Genomic DNA, 17,818 nt, shown 5'->3' with positions numbered 1-17,818 from the left:
GCCTGGTCAGTTTGTGTAAATGTTAATTCTCAGCTCTGTTAGCTTTCTGGCTCAGTTGCTTGGCCTCTATGTTTGTTACAGACACACAGTACGCTCATTACAAAGGCTGGATTAACCCTAATATAATTGTCTTTACAAAAAAGCAACAAAAACAAAAAAACAACCTTGTAATCTATTTCTGTTTAAGAGGCACAGCAGAACAAGGCCAGACGGCATCTTCAATGATGTGGTCATGCTCCGACCTGGAGGAGAATAAACTAAGCAGTTGTAGCCAGCAGATGGCTAGCTTATTTTATGCAATCAACCTTTACTCGGATAACAAACCTTTCTTAAAAAACTGGGTCACGTTTGTTGGACGCCTTCCTCCTTCTCTCCTCTTTCTCCTTTCCCGCTGTTCTTTTTTAAAACCAGACTTAGATTTTTTGGGGCGTTACATTCTTCCGCCACAGATGTTCTTTCACAATTGGGCAAATCTTTTCTTGTTTATTTCATTTTTTTATGTGCCCCTAAATCCTTGGTGCAAGCAAATTGTGCTGACAGCTGTGACCTGATGTGACAAAGACCTGAGGATCAAAACATTTCTTACAATTTCACAGGGTGGGTTGGTTAAGAAAGAGAACACTGCAAGAAGACAAGGATAAATTATCGTACTACTTGATTTTCTTATATTCTAAATTTATATTGGAACATATTTCATTGGCCCTTGGAATCTTCCTAACTTAAAGGCTTTAGACAAGTTACTCTGTCATTCAACATAATAAAGGTCCAAGAGAGACTCCTTGGTTCCCAAGTATGCTATCATTACTTCTGCCATTTGCTTATACCTCTGGTGTTGAAGTTGAATATGCCATCATACTCCTGCTCAGCTTAGACGCTTGTGCACATAAAGGTCAGACATATGCATCAGGCAGTGTTTTTGCAGATGTGTCAGATGTTCATTGCCTGCTTTTATGTGCAATGTATTCAAGCAAGCAATAGAGTGACCTTGCCTTATCACTGTAGATGTAATGAGTTGGGAAAAGAAGTAACTTTGGATTGCTTTTTATATTAGAAAGAAAACCTCAACATGTCACCCATGCAGTCAGTTTATCAGGATTAGAATTCTAGGTTTTAAGTCAAGAGAAAATAGTATGTAGAGCACCAAAACTCAAGATTTTGAGCTCTTTTTAAAAGCCCAGATACAAAAAAACAAAAACAAAAAAAAAAACTGGGTACTAATTCAGCCAAAATGTTGCCATTATTCCTGTAGTGTATTAATTTCCTTTCTGAGGGAATAGTACTTCATTTTGTGTTTGACAAAATACCAAATGAACCTGCTTCGTGCCATGTTATCTTGTGTAAGTTTAACCGTCAAAGGGCACCTCATCTAATGAAATGGATATCCATTGGGTTAACTGAAAAATATGCAAACATGACCCAGAAAAACAGTTACATCAGTAACAGATCCTTTGTTAAAACTGTTACAGAGCAGATCAAAGCACATTACAAATGTATGACCTGTTACCTAACTCAGTGATGTATGTGTGTGTATGTGCTATTTGCCAGGGGCGTAATCAGTGGTGCCATAACGTCTCAGTACCTATTGGAGAAGTCCCGCATTGTCTTTCAGGTGAAAAACCTAGTAGCACACACCTTTACACACCCACACAGCACATTAGAAGGAGTCGTCTTACAAATGAGTCATAGTGAAAAAGAGGTAACCATAGATCAGGGGCTGATATGTCAAGTCCTCGAGAGCTAGTACTCTGCAGCTTTTGTGCATCCCTTAAGAAAAATAATCTTAGTAAAATTTTTGGTCATTTAGCCAGGTGTGTTAGAAAAAAATGCATATTTAACTTCTAGTATAGCAGCTGTCGAAAACTAGATTCTGAAACACCTGCTGTAAAACATGAAGCCTTTGGTTAGTCCTGTTGGATTCTATCAATCTATTAAACAAATCAGTGACTTCTGCTCATTTCTGTTTTTCTTAATTCACAGGCCAAATCAGAGAGGAACTATCATATATTTTATGAGATGCTCGCAGGTCTTCCCCCTCATGAAAAGCGCTCGCTATATCTGCAAGAGGCAGAGACGTATTACTATCTGAACCAGGTACAATCACAGAACACATCACATGGGGACATGTTGATATATGTCAATAAATTAGCCTACCTATGTGAGGTTTATTTGTTTTACATTTTAGGTAATTAAAGAAGTGAATTGTGTATAACTCACTAATTTGTTTTTGTTAGTTTTAATTATTCTTGCTTATAGATTATGCAAATCCAAAAACACAAGGCAAAGTAAAGAAAGTGTATTTACATACTGTAGCTCTACATTTTTAGAGAAAAGAGTTTATTTACTGCAGAGTAGCTGTTCTTTATCAATAGTCCATAATGTACACTAATGAATGAGATTGACATTCATTTTTTAGACTACAATGGAACATTATTGTGTTATGACGCTCCTTTTTGATGATCTAACATCCTGTTTTAATTTTATGAAAAATAAAATGTTTAGTTTTAAAACAAAACCCTCAAAATTAACAGCAATAAATACATAAATTGCGTTACTGTGCCTATAATAAATCTATAACAAATGAGTTGCACATGGTGTTGGTAAGTTGAAGTAAAAAAAACAAAAAAACTCTTGATGTGTATTATTAATATAGATCTGATCACACTGGCATAAAATATATTTAGTGAAGTCTACACCAAGCTTAGCTTGCACATTGAATCCTTTGTTAAAGTTTTTTAAACATTTCATTTGCTAAATTGTTCTTCAAATGCACCAGCTAACTTGGATCTAATATTTTTAGTTCCAAGTTACCTGGTGCTTTTCTTAAAAGGACAATTTTCATTGTAGCATTAACAATAAAGTTTGAAATTAGTTTCTATAAAACTTTTCTACTTGATAAGAACTGGCTGCAAGATTAACTTCAGGATTCAAGTATTAGATTGACTAAACAAAGGCTTGGAGCAAATGAGGCTGAGAACATGAGTATTTTATTAAAGGACAGATTAAGTTGAAGGGGTAAAAATGTGCTTTGTAGTGTGATCTTATTTGTCTTTAAAATTAACTCTTGATCATTCAACACTCAATGGATTTGACGGCAGTCATTGTTTCTTCATGTTCATTAAGGCCTGATTGAGAAAATACTAAACAATGACTTTGCATATGATATATTATGCCCATTGTTAACAGAATGACACTATTATTGAGTTAATAATATCTGTGAAACGCTAACTTAGTGCTGTTGATGGGGGAGCTTTTAGAGGAGCTTGTAATTGAAAAATAAAAACTTCCTCCTCTTGGTGTGCTTCTTTAAGAGGATACCTTTCATAGATAGATACTAAATGGCAACTGGAAATTGAAATATAAACAGATTTTTCTACATAACCCTGATGTCACTAATTGTGATTTTTACATTACAAGTCAGCTTCAGGCAATCAGGTATTGTGTAATGTCTGTTTTTAATAGCTTGTATAAGACTTGGACAATAGTTGTAAGGAAATGTTTATTGCAATTCCAAAGAGTCCGAATTCACATCTTTAATTAACTGTATTTTAAATGGCTTCCATTCATGCACATAAACAGTTAAATTCTAGAAAGATGTTGATGTAAATATAAACAATTAGCCGACTTTCTCCCAGAATGCAAACCTATATGTGAACTCATCCATTGAAACACGTGTGCTAACAACAACATTTGTGAACTTTGAAGTTGTGGTGTAGGCTGCAGAAGTTTGTCCTGCAACTTGAGGGTCACTTGTTTGAATGTCAGTGCCGTGGTTGTGACTTAACTTAAATTGGTGATGAGCTGATGGTGTTTAGAGGGCCTAGTAGTGCCTGTGTATTGGAACCTTTCTTCTGCCAGTGTGCAGCTCTAACAGTGTATCAGAGAACATGAGATTAAATACCACAGTTATGCTGATGATACTCAGCTATATTTGTATAAATACTAATAAGTGTTAACACTAGCATATTTTATTAAATTTTAGACAGTACACCATTGATAATTAATTCAACCTTGATGAGTGTTGAATTTCAAGTATTTAAAGTGCTGTTCCAAGTCTCTCATATTGTTAACAGTAGTTTAGCCCCAACATTGTTAACTGTTTTAATTTTAATTTGATCTAGTGTGGAGCAATATTGAGACTTTAAAAATGTTGAATTTAATTAAATCTCCCAAATTTGCCGTGACAGAGTTTAGTGATCAAGATCATGAAGTGCATTGAGAGCGATGCGTTTTGTGTTCTTTAAAAAGGTGCAGAATAATGAAAAAAAATAAGACAGCTGTTTGTCATTTCACTATAACCACAGTGGACCACACCCAGTGGACCATACAGGGACCCAATACAAACCCTGGAAAACCACTGCAGTACACTGACTGGGAAAACTGATAAATACACAATATAAGACTGATGTAATGCCTCAAGTCAAGAGGTATAGTTGTCAAACTTACTGTTAACAGCAGAAGCTAAAAGTAAATCCACCATATTTCAGTTCACAGGCCTTAATTTTAGTCAAGAGACCACTCATAACTGAATGGGGCTGTATTTAGTTAGTTAATGTGAAGTTAAATTCTTGCATTCTGGCACTTTAAAGCAGTAATGTTATGTACTGACATTGCGAATTGCGTCTTTTTATGCAAGCAGAATGAAACTTAAAATAACTGTGAGTTGAAGTTGCTGATAAGCTGTTGTCAAATCAGAGCTAAAGTAGAAGAGGTTAACTAAATTGTTATGTTTTTGAGACAACAGTGTCTGTCTGCATGTGTGTTCATGAAAGGGCATGTTTGCAGGGAGGAAACTGTACTATAGAAGGTAAAGATGACGGGGAGGACTTCAGACGTTTGCTGAGTGCCATGGACATCCTGTGCTTCACCCCAGAGGAGCTAAATTGTATCTACAGACTGCTCTCCTCTGTGCTTCATCTGGGGAATGTCTACTTCCAGCCACATCAGGTCTCTTTCTCCTTTTTTTTTCTTTTAGAACTTTTTATTTTACATTTTAACAGAACAATAAAAAAGAACACTACTGAGACAAAGGAAAGCACTACGAATAATGATAAAGATATTCTGTACATATCCTCCTGCACATAATATTAATGTTCTTCAAATCTCAGCAAACATGTTACAACTGGTATAAAAATGTACAACATTTTAGCGATATAAAATATATTTTAAAAAAACAGAAAACAAAACACCCACACAAGTTAAAGCAGGTTTACATCTTTTAGGATTATTAGTGTCTTTCTTAATCATGCTGACACATAAACCTTTAGGTTTTTCACAATTTTTTCCAAATGAAAACCAAAAACCTTCCTTTCCTTACTTTTGTCTGATGGACCAGATCAACACAAAGAACATACCGGTAAACATATTTATATTATCGTGAAGTGAACGTCAACTCATACATGTTTTCCACATTTATTTTTACAAATGAAGATTTAAAAGTTGTGGTCTGCATTTGTATTTAGTCAAATTTCGAAGTCAAACTGAAATGTTTCATTGGGATTTAACTCTAAATGTTGACTACTCATTCTAGTGCACATAAAGGGTACGCGTGGTTTTAACTGTATGTTTTGGTTGTTTTTCTTTTGAAAGGTTTTCCTCCACCTCAGCCTTCAGTCATTTGACACCTCTAACAGTTTTTTTACGGGTTGGGATGTATTTTCCCATCAGCTTAAAGTAGCTTTACTTTCAGAGTAAATAGAAAGTATCACCTTACCATTTTACATGTAAGCAGCATATGTTGTTGTCAGGTCAAGGTGTATTGCACTACAAAGGAGTTTGTGTGTAGAACTTCAGTTTTAGTGTCATCTGATAAGAGCACCTTCTTTTACATATTTGTTAATTCTCTTTCAGGTTGCAGATTGGATATTTTGTGGGCTTTCTTTAAACATTGTACAGACTTCTCAGTCTTCCACAGAGGCCCAACTAGTATTGGTGTTTAGTTGAGCAATCATGTCAATAGATCAGTCAGGGCAATGGACCATCAAGATGCAGGAAATAAACTTATCCCAGAGGCAGAATAAAAGGTAGTTTAGTCCTGTTCCAGCTACTCACTGACTGCCCATGTGAGAGCAAAAGAAAACTTGTATAAGGTGCATCCCTAATCTTCAATGCCACCGTGAACAACTGCCCACAAAACCATATTAAAAAATACCACTGCATGTAGTATAACCTCCCAGTAAAATGCATTGCAGTTTGTGACTGGAATGTGACACAATGTGTAAATGTTAAAGGGGTAAGAAAACCTTTGCAGGGTAATCTAATCATATACGCTTCATTGGTTCATTGAGTTTCAAAGACACCATTTATGATGAATGTATGCCTGCATATGTGCGTCCCTGCAGGTTGAAGGCCAGGAGGCTGTGTCGGTGGTGAGTGCACAGGAGATCAGAGTGGTAGCTGAGCTGCTTCAGGTCTCACCGGAAGGTCTGCAGAAAGCTGTCACTTATAAAATGACTGTAAGCACACTTTCAACCTCAGTCTCAACCATCAGTATATATACGGTTTCCATAAAATTTTTGTTATACGAGCACATGGCTGTTGCTAGCTATCAGATCTGTGTAAACTCTCATCCTCTCTGACTGTTAGGATACAGTGAGGGAAAAGATCTACACTCCACTGACAGTAGATAGCGCTTTGGATGCCAGGTAAGTGCCTGAAGTAAAGGATCTGATTTCTTTTTCCTTTTGGGAGATCATTCAACTGAACCATGCTTGACAGTCTTATTTCAGGCTTCTTAATTTCTTCATTCTTTTTTAACTGTTCTTTTAGGAAATATACTAGGAAACCTTATACATGGGGGATAAACAGTCTGGTATTTTCTTTAAATCTTTGGTCGAAACGTGAGGACAAAGGATGTCAGGGCTTGGGGAGATTTTTTTCAGATGTCTGGTGTTACTATAGCAACCAGGTTTTCTGTTTCCATAGAAACATTATTGTGTGTTTCTTACAGAGATGCTGTTGCCAAGATCCTGTACACACTGCTGTTTAGTTGGCTGACAGAGCGCATCAACAGACGGGTCTACCCTCGCAACGAAGCCCTCTCCATCTCCATACTGGACATTTATGGGTTTGAGGTCTTGCTAGAAAGCAGTCACATCTTCAGATGTTTCTGAGCTGATGGTTTTAAAACTTGCCTTGATTAACTTGCAAAGACAAATCCTAATGTTCTCTTTTTTTAAACCCTTCAGGAGCTACAAGTGAACAGTTTTGAGCAGCTGTGCATCAACTACGCAAATGAAACATTACAGTTCTTCTTTAACAGAGTCATCTTCCAGGAGGAGCAGGTCAGGAAAATCACAAGGTGTAGATGAAAAAGACATAAAACGAAAAAGTTTTAACGGATACAGCAAACAAAATTTCTTACATACTTTTCATTTTTGTATGCAGACCTTCTTTTAATAAATGTAAATGATCTCTATCAGCAGTTTTTCCAGCTTTCGAAGGGAAATTTTATGTTTTTTTTAGATGTTTTCTTTTTTGGACTCTTTTTTTTTATTCTGCATTTTTACACGGCTTGCTAATCCATTTTACTTTCCTGGATCTTTCTCAACTTAAAGTCTGCCATAATGACCCAAATTGTTTCACTGTCATTAACAACAGTTGGAAAGATAACAGTTGGCTAAGAGAAAATCCTATTTCAACTAAAGTAATGTGACTCTGACAGAGCCTTTAGTGATTTGGTATCCAGTGTCAGATCTTTGTTGGACTTATTTCTAACTATCCACATGGCAGATATTATATATTTGATATACATGGGATGTTTTGTTAACCTTAAAATTTCTTATTTTGCTTTTCACACATTTACTGTCCTGACTGTTCTAATCAGAAAGGGTCAGTGGCCCCCAACTTCTTAAGATATGTCCTGAAGCAGAGGACATGACTTGGACCTGCCCCTTAGAGACATAAGTCTTGACTTTTTTTTGCTCCTTAGTGGCTTAAAGCTTGACTTACGCTTGATCCTGAAAGACTTGATGTTTGACTTTGACTTTGCCGTAGAATACGTGAGAATTGGGTTTAGACTCATGTTTCCTCTGAGTGGATTATTGTTATGTAATCAGCGTTGTTCCTAGGAAAATACATGTAGTTGAGTCATAGTAGGAAGCCCTTAGTAAGAGGCAAAACAAATTACTAGGAGACTAGCAAAAAGGAAAACTGAATAAACAGAGCAAGTAGGACAATAAGATATTGCAGAGGAGCTCTGTTGGTCCTTCAAAGCTTAAGCTTTAATGCAATTATCAGAAGGTACATCGGCAGCAGTCCTAACCTCTACAAAGATCAACAGCATCATATTTTTTTTATGTACAGATGAAAATACTAGACTGAAAATCGCCCAAAGTACGCAGAACATTTTTGACAGACGCTCTAAAAAAGTTGAGAGCAAACAATTAAGACTTATGTTAAACAGTGCTTTATGAGTCCTGAATTTAACTAATAGAAAATAAAATAATATGAATATAATTATTATCATAACCACTTTATGTACAATACTACCAGCTATAATTTAATGAAAATGTACCTACAGATGTTACAAAATAATAGTGTAGGCGAATGTTTTATCATCGTTCCAGCTATGTTCAAAATACACACAGTAATACTTTTCCTCGATACATCTCCTCCTTCAGAATAAGTTTAAAGTCACAATTTTAAATTTAAATGTAAATCCCTTTACATGTGACATATGCCACATGCACCTGTGTTTTCTGTTTGTGTGTTGCTTTGAAAGCTTGCCTTCCTGACTCTTATCTAAGCCTTCCTTCACTGGACAGAGTTTTTGAAGTGTGATAGAAAAAATATTCTTATCCACTGGTGGAAGATCATTCAGACAGAGTGGAGCTTTATACATTTGAGCAAATATAAGAGTATGACAAGGCAATCTGAATTCTAAAGTAGACAGAAAAAATAAAAATGTAAAACTGCAGACTGAGTCTCTGGAAGATGCAGTGAAAATTTGTAATTTAGCTTTGGATCTTACAGCTCATGATTGAGACTAATTGGTGTTTTGAATTTTCAATTACAAAACATTGTGTTACTAAGAGATAACTGATCAAACCTGCACTTTGGGACACATACAAATAGCTAAGCTAAGGACTTGGAAGGCATATTCTAATGTTGTGCAAGTTCATAATTGATAAGAACTAGCTCAAAGTTCAGTTCACACAGCTGAAAATAAACTAGCACACATTCACTTTTTCAAAATGGACTAAGTTCACATAAGTTAACTAGTTCAATTTTCTTTTGGTAAATTAAGCCCCAATCCTTAACAATAGAAACTCATATTTCACCCTTTAAATGTGTAATCATAATATATAGAGAGAATTGGAAAATACTTGATGCAGTCAAGGTATGCTCTATGTGCAGTGAAGCCTTTATTTATCAAAATTACACAGATTTTCAGAAACATTCAAGTACATTCAGGTTCTGCTGAAAAACATCTGTTTCAAAAATTATTTCTTACATTCCTCATTCAGAAGTAGATATTTCCCAAGATAGCTTGGATGCTTTTGCTTGATGTGTCGCTTTAAATTTGAAGTGGATGTGGCTGACTTACGGTTTGTTAAGTCCTGGTGGGCACAGAAAAACAGAATTTTTTTTATTTCTGTCTGAGTCTTCCTTTGTTGGTACTTAAAACTCTGCAAAGCTCTGCAAAACTGGCATCAGAAATACCAGTAGATGGGTCTGAATTGCACAGACTAGTACTGGCAGCAGACATGCTGGTCTGCCATGCTGTTTGCCCTAATAAGTGTCGTACAACCTGATGTTATTCAATGAAAAGAGTCATCATCAAGTAAAAGCAAACGTGAGCTGTGTGTGTCGCTCATTATACTCAGAGTGAACGTCGCTCTAGTTCACAATGATTACTTAAAAACTGATCCACTCAGCTAACCGTTCATTAAAAATATGAATGTATAACGCCATTCATTGAACAACTTATGCACAACACTGGCCTATTCGTCACCATCTTCCTGACCTATTAAATAGATTTTAGGAGGCCTAAACATTTTTAAATTTCCCTTAAACTTGTCCCCTGTCAGCAATTTACGTTTCATAATATTCTAAAAGGGGCCTGGCCAAACAGGCCTCCTTAATTCTTGTAGGCTAAACTCTAAGTGGTAGGTTAAGGAATTTAGCACAACCTGGTATTTGTAAGAACCTTCTGAATCTATAAAAAGAACAGGTAAGCCTAAAACCAAAAAGCTACTTTGTGTCAAAGTGTAATTTTTTATCGTATTTTTTTAATGTTCAATTTTAAAGAAAACCTTATTGTGATTTGGACCATTGCCTTCAAATTTGGTCAATATGTTGTAAAGGAATGGGACATAGAAAATTACAAAAACCATGAGATTTTGAAAATCTTGAAGGGATGTGGACAGTCTTCAAGCTTGATGTACTATGCAACAATTTCAAAATACTCTAACATTTAGGTATCATTTAGAATAGAATGATAAGTCTGTATTGCCCCAGTGCAGGCAGGGGTGTCATTTTTATACCGGGCCACTTGTGCATCATCAAGTCTTTATAAGAGCCAAAGTTTTGGGATAAATTTTGAAGGCTTCTCAATGGAGCAGAACTCGGATGCAGACCCAGTGGCTGACTTGGCAGAGGCGGCAGCTCCTTTGGTCAGCATTAGCAGTACTGAGCTACGAGGGACATCCAGGGCTGCAAGTACCTTTAAGTTTTTGAAATCAAGAAAAATGGTAGAAAGAGAAGGAAAATTTACTTAGAAATGATTTGAAAGTTTAATGATTTATAATATTCCAGTTGCAAAGTGGAAGTTAAGCTGATGTTCAAAACACATTGTTGGCCTAAGGCAAAACATTTTGTTTATGAGCCCCCAGGAAAAAATACAATTATAAGGAGATTAATACTCTATAATAATTAAGGCATTAAGTAGGAAGTAACAATAAATGTTTGAGAACTACAGTAACAACACTGTGACTTTCATAAAATGTCCTATGTATCATAACCAATTAAACTTTATTAGAATAAATCACTATACTAATCAGACTCTTGCAGAACAAAAATCTAAATGCAAAAATCTAATCTAATTGCAGAAAAAAAAACTAATTGTAATACGTTTAAATACATTTTTTGTTTAATACTTTTAAGTGTTTTTTGATCAGTACCTCTGAAACCCATTTTGGCTTTAAGATAATGTTTTGTTTTTGGCTTTAGTGATCATAAAGGCAATCAACTATTGGTTTTGTTAACCTATTGAACCTTGATGTTGTGTACTGAACTGCTTTCTGCAGGAGGAATACATGCGGGAGCAAATCCAGTGGCTGCAGCAGCCTTTCAGCAACAACCAGGCCTGTCTTGACCTTATTGCTGCAAAGCCTCATGGGATCCTGCGCATATTGGATGACCAGTGCGGATTCCCCCAGGTAAAAAAAATAGAAGTTGGATGAGAGTAAACTGAATAAACACATGAAGGTCCCTTTACAAATCAACTCTTTCGAACACTCTTTGGAAAAGCATCTAATTCCCTAAGTCTGGTGTCTGTAGAGAGCTGATTTCTTTGGAATGAAGTAAAAGCTGATTATACGAAGCATTGGGATCAATAGCTGATTGTAATATTTGATACTTCATTTTCAGAAGAAATTAACTTTTGAAAAAATCTTTCCCATTTGGCTTTTCTATGATTCAGGGGATAGTATCATAGGCAGCTCAGATCAATATAAATCTATTAAACATGCTGACTTGATATCTACCTGCTGTTATCATCACTCCAAGGGCCCCTAATATAAGAAGCTGACTGAGCTCATATTGAGATAAATGTTTTACAGGATCTCCAGAGCTCAGTGTGAATTAAGAGCAGCATTACATCAGGGACAGACTGAATCAATTTGCCAAATATGTGTGTCTGCTGTAGACGCTTGGTTACCATGGCACATGAACCATTAACCGTCCACAATTATCGCTAGGCAACAGACCACACCTTCCTTCAGAAGTGCCACTATCACCATGGAACCAACCCGCTGTATGCCAGGCCCAAGATGCCGCTGCCAGAATTCACCCTAAAACACTATGCAGGAAAGGTCACCTACCAGGTACATTTTTTCCTAGATTTTTCTAATGACTGTAATTTAGAATCTAAGCACTGACAATATGCTTTCTAGGTCCACAAATTTTTGGATAAAAACTTCGACTTGGTGCGGCAGGATGTTTTAGACCTCTTCATTCAAAGCAGGAACCGAGTAAGAACATGCCAATCCCACCTTTGTCTTAGGACTTATCAATCTTTCCCTTTACTTTATTTTACAAGTAAAAAATAATTAAACTGAAAAGGCATTCTGGTTAGCATTGTGTGACGTAAGAGAAGAAGAATAGGAAAAGAACAAGAAGATTGATCTTGGGTAGTTCTTCTGAAAATTTGAAATTTGATTCAGACAGTGATGTGTTTTTAAAAAAAAAAGTGTTTTAAGTAAAATAGAATCCAGGTGGAGGTAATGTCCAGAGAGAAGCAGAAGGGAAAACGAGCAGACTGCCGGATGCATACAGAAAAAGATGAGGGTGGGTTAGACTGAAGGAGGGCTGAACAGGTCCAAAGGGCAGAGCAAGAGTCATAGTTGAAAAAGAAAAAAAACTGTCCAGGTCATGTCCAGAATTAGAGAGGTGTCCAGGCAAATACATAGAAATAAAAATTACGGTAAAACAAGAACACTGGACAACTACTCTTTGTATGGTTTCTGACAGTCTTGCCTTGACTAGCTCTGAGGCTGTGACCGAAGCTCCACCCTAACCCCTAACTCATAACACCTCAATCACTATATAGACCAGGAACTATATAGTGAACTGCACTCAGTTAACTGACGGTTCGAACAGATGTTCACTAATTTTTGATTCCTGTTGGTTGCATGACTCTGCGTCCCCGGACAGTGCCTGCACTCTTTGTTCTCTCTTGCCCCCAAAACAAATCCCATTATGCTTTGTGAGGAGAGCTCTAGCAGAGCATTCTGGGATATATCTGCTCGTCTACTAACCCTTGATGCACACTACTTTTCAAGGTGCATTGTGGGAAATGTTGTGTCCACTACTTTTTCATCCACTAGATATTCGGACCCTCATATAAAATGGCATGGTCTATGTAGGGGTTTTGGCGGACGTGAGAGTCTGCTATAAATGAGCAGCAAAGGAGGTGTAGGAAATGAGCCTGATTGAGGTTTTGCTGTGGATAAGCTTCCAGTGGCATTAGATGAAGCTGAAGCTGTGGAGCAGGAAAAGTGTTAGAACAAACCCTCAAAAGCAGATCCCATGATATAAAAAGCATTTTATTGCTGAAGAATTTTGTGAAAAGCATTTTTTTCCCATTTTTTTTTTCTTTATTTATTGTTATTGTTTTTTTAATTTGTCAAACTATAAGCACTCACTCTTTTTATGTGATCAAATTAAGTATGTGTGCATGGGTTAGCTATGAGGGAATAAATATGCATGGATATAACAAAAAAATTAAATATGCTGCATAAATTTGTATTTAGCCTTAATTATACTGAACCTCAAAAGAGAGTAATAATCAGCAAGCTTCAAACAAACCAATCATACTTGTAAAGAAGCTGCAGAAACTTGTCAGAGAGGAAGCAAGATGCACAGAACAGGGTTAGGTGCAATGCTGTACTGTACTGGCTAGATGATTGGAAGAAGGACACAGTGTGATCTTGTAACATGATCCGCTGAGGATGAATTGGGACGGGTACTGATGTTACAAGAGGAAAGTAGAATCTACAAGAATGAAACAGAGGAAGGCACTTACTGTACTGGAGGTTAGAGCAGATTGTTAATTAGCAGAGTTCAGAGCTTCAAAGGAAACTTTCTCAGGTGGGCAGAACCTCCTTTAACTGAAAAAAACCTGTGACAAAGGTTGGAGATGAGGAACCATATAGAGAGGAACCATCTCTATAGCTCTCTCAGAATGGCCGCCCTAATAACTATTTAAGGAACTATATAGTGATTACGCCACTTTAAATGAGTGTTCGAACATCTAGTGGATGGTAAAGCCGTAGGCATTTCCCACAATGCACCTTGAAAAACAGTGATCATTTATGATCACTAGACAAGCAGATATATTCCTGAAGGCTTTGTGAGGAGAGATCTTCTCACAAAGCATTATGCTGTTGTCGCAGCGGCCTGCTGTCGCCATAGACATGAATACAGCGGTCGCTACCCGACAGCGGCAACGAATAACAAAGATGGCGAAGGGACCGTGCGAAGAGGTGGTGATCAACAGGAAGCGAAAAGCAGTGATCATTTATCCAAACAGTCAGTTAACTCAGTTCACTATAAAGTCCAATATAGTTCCAGCTCAATATAGTGATTGAGGGATTTAGGGGTTAGGGCAGACGTTCATACACAGCCAGAGTAGGTAAATAATGGATAACGAATGTCTCAGTACTGTCCTGTGTGCTAGTTTCATTTCTGTTTTTCAGCAGCAGTACCATGGTTGCAGATGTCAGATTTATAGTCCCCACACTGCACAGTTATTGGAATCTGTGCTTAAATGTCAGACAAACCCGTTTGCAAAGGGACAGATAAAACCTTTGAATAAACTTAACATTACCCGCAACATATCTGCCTCACTAACCATTAAACGTAACTATTTTCATTGATTTAATACAAAACTATTCAAATATTTGTATTATATTAAACTGCACTTACAATATTGCAACTGTTTGTCGCCATTTCCGTTTTTTCCTCTGTGCATGGAGCATGATTGGACATGCAGTGAATCACGGGATAACCTAGCCTATGAATGATACACTAGACCTGTCCTTCCAACCGGTCAAAAAGAAAGCTACATTGGTCGGTTGTATAAGAACGAGTCTTTAAGACGGAAGAGGCCACAACACTGCAGTATGATTTAATTGGCCAACAAATTTGGCCCTCAGAGAACACAGCCATTTACTACATATCTCCCACTTCTGCCCTTTGGACACCTTTCCAGTACCTGACAAGATCAACAATTCAGGGGAGAGAGTTGCTCCACTGAATAACTATCAACTCCACAAATATGATTCTAGGAAAGAGAGGTCATTATGGTGAGCAAATAAATTGGAAACTTTATAATAAACTCTAAGTTGGACACTGCAAAAGAGAAAAAGATGCTTTGATTACCCATCCATAGGCTTTACCTACTTTACTTTGTAGGATTTTAAGGGGAATGCTGTCTGTCTGCAACAGCCATTTATTGAGAGACAGGGTACACCCTGTAAAGGTTCCCAATCCAACGCAAGACAAATAAATAATGGACACACAAACTCACTCCAAAGAGAGACCCATCAGCCTAAAAGTCATGTTTTTAGACTGTGGAAGTAAGCTTAATTATCTCTTGGGAACCTTACAACCCCCAGTCAGTTTGTTTAAATATGAGCTCTGATATGTAACTACAGGCTGTAGACTGTAATTACAATGCTCTCCATGTCAAAAATCTCAGCTCTGAAATCAGGTAGTAAGCTTTTAATTTTTAATGTCTAAGTATCTTTCACCAATTTAGTCCAAATGTTACCTGAGAAGGTGTTCTGGTTAAGCCCTGTCTTTTAGTTTAACTCTTTATCCTCTGTTTGTTTTCTATGTATGTTCAGATGGTATCGAGCTTTTTCTTGAAGCATTCAGAGTCTTTGTCACAGCAGCACTCCAATTTGCGTCGCAACAGCACGGCACGTCGTCATCAGGCCAACACAGTCAGTGCAAAGTTCCAGAGTAGCCTACAGGACCTGCTGGACAAGATGGGGAGGTTTGTAGTTAAAGAAGACTTCTTACTTTTTGCCTTAGACTTCCATACAAAACAAAAGTCTAACTGGAGAGTCTATTTGTTCATATATACAAACCCAGGCTAAGACATGCTTTCACTGACCACTATTAATTGCTATAAGACAAGATAGCACAGTCAATATCTTCTGAATTATAGGGAGTAGAAGAATATTTTTGGATGAGTATTTCTTCTATTGTAGCTTTCTATAATATTTCATGTAAAATATCTTTCTTTCTCAGTGTAATGGATTGTGAGTGATTTGTTACAATGGCAATTCAAGCATATGACTTAGCCAGAGCCATACTGTAAATTTTAGCAACTCAGATAAATAAAAAAACAGATCTTAGGATAAAATCCTGTCTTATGCTGATTTTACGCCACTCTATCAAGTAAACTGGATTATATGCCTTAGCCTTCTACAGAAAATGCTGATTCTATTAATTTACACATTGAAAAGTAGACTTCCCTTGCAAAGTTCAAATAATGCCTCATTTAAATCACTTATCTTTGCATCAATTATCCTCCATCTGTGACAGGTGTAACCCTTTTTTTGTGCGATGCATCAAGCCGAACCATCAAAAGGTATATTTGCAAGTATGATGATGTATGCCAGTGTGTACATTTTTTGGATTGTTTGTTTGCTTTTAGGGGTTGCCTGTTATGGGACTTTTTTTGCATATTGATATTTAAAACAAAGTTGTTCTGTGTATGCAGATGCCAGGAATGTTTGACATGAATCTTGTCAACACACAGCTGCTTTATTCTGGTATTATGGAGACCATCCGTATAAGGAAGGAGGGTTACCCTGCAAGGTTGACCTTTCACAGCTTCTTATCAAGGTTGGTTGTTCAAAGATGTGAACAGATACAATATTAAAAGGTCATTGAAGTCACTTATGTTTTCTTAGTGTGTTTTTGTTGGGATCTTATTTGATAGACCAACTCAAAGGGTCTGCCTTCATTTTTTTAATCAAACAAACCATTGTTTTAACACACCAAAATGTTAAAAGATTCTAATGGTATCACCATTTTATATTACTATGCACTTTAATGGGAATCCATTTTAAACACCTGTTTAGGCATTTTAATAGATTAGCAACAACTACTACTGAATATCATGATAGCTGAACAAACAACAACAATAAACCGATCATCTAAATACAATGCTGTGGAAAAGTCCTACCCACCAAACTGTGATTTCTTCAGCTTTTACTTTATTGATTCACTTAAATGTTTCAGATCACCAAACAAATGGTATCGCATAGGAAAAAAATAATTTTATTAGTGATGATGTATAAAGTGATTACTTCCCTTCTTAAATTATTTAGTCATGTGACCTGTCTGATTGTGTAAAGCATAAAAGTTTTCAATAAGCAAACAATAAAAAAAAAATGAAGAACAGCAGAGAAACATAATTTTGAAAATAGTTAGCTATCATACATTTTAAGGATTCCAGTAAAACCACAGGATGAACTATTATCCACAAATGTACACTATATGGAAGAGTAGTAAACTTACTCAGGGGTAACTAACAACCAAAATTACTTCAAGAGGCCCTCACTGCTTATTTTTTTATTTAAAAAAAATTTGATTAAACAATTAGAAAAACACAGAGCAAAATACAATAACACCATTTTCAAATTGAAGGATTATAAATGATTACCCAGGATTATGAAAACCTTTTAGGAAAGTTTTCTGTTGACTGGCCAGAAAAAAGTGTGACTTTTTAAAAGATGTGAATTTGATTATATCTTGTGTAACACTATTAGAGCATTAGAATAGAATTGAACTTTATTGGTCTCACAATGGAAAACTTAAGTTATGACACAATGACATAAACAAACAGGAGGTGAACCGAAAAAGAACATGTTTCTGACATTGTATAGTCTTACACAGTGGCGATAGTGTGATGGGGTGGTGCTGTATTGAATACTAGAGATCTTCTCCGCGTAACATCATTGGTCTGGTACTTGTTGTCTTCCACTTATCCTGGACCGGGTTGCAGGGTTGACAGTCTCAGTAGAGACTCCGAGACTTCTCTCTCTCCCCAGACACTTCCTTCAGCTCCTTTGAGATAAAC

General features: G+C 36.6%; 1 protein-coding gene across 1 annotated transcript in view; it reads left to right on the top strand.

Annotated features, from left to right (window-relative positions):
* Positions 1 to 17,818, top strand: part of LOC107094092 (unconventional myosin-XV-like) — an 83,810-nt gene that overhangs the window by 22,642 nt on the left and 43,350 nt on the right. The window contains exons 16-28 of the mRNA XM_015389507.1: positions 1,546 to 1,609; positions 1,978 to 2,091; positions 4,783 to 4,944; positions 6,339 to 6,452; positions 6,583 to 6,641; positions 6,947 to 7,070; positions 7,185 to 7,280; positions 11,247 to 11,378; positions 11,919 to 12,044; positions 12,114 to 12,191; positions 15,570 to 15,721; positions 16,276 to 16,321; positions 16,454 to 16,578. Coding sequence (XP_015244993.1) covers positions 1,546 to 1,609; positions 1,978 to 2,091; positions 4,783 to 4,944; positions 6,339 to 6,452; positions 6,583 to 6,641; positions 6,947 to 7,070; positions 7,185 to 7,280; positions 11,247 to 11,378; positions 11,919 to 12,044; positions 12,114 to 12,191; positions 15,570 to 15,721; positions 16,276 to 16,321; positions 16,454 to 16,578 — 1,392 coding nt within the window. The remainder of the gene's footprint in view (positions 1 to 1,545; positions 1,610 to 1,977; positions 2,092 to 4,782; positions 4,945 to 6,338; positions 6,453 to 6,582; positions 6,642 to 6,946; positions 7,071 to 7,184; positions 7,281 to 11,246; positions 11,379 to 11,918; positions 12,045 to 12,113; positions 12,192 to 15,569; positions 15,722 to 16,275; positions 16,322 to 16,453; positions 16,579 to 17,818) is intronic.

Source organism: Cyprinodon variegatus, unplaced genomic scaffold, assembly GCF_000732505.1.
Source record: "Cyprinodon variegatus isolate N-32 unplaced genomic scaffold, C_variegatus-1.0 Scaffold463, whole genome shotgun sequence".
NCBI lineage: Eukaryota > Metazoa > Chordata > Actinopteri > Cyprinodontiformes > Cyprinodontidae > Cyprinodon > Cyprinodon variegatus.
Note: the sequence above shows the minus strand (reverse complement) of the source record. Positions and strands in the feature narration are given on the sequence as shown.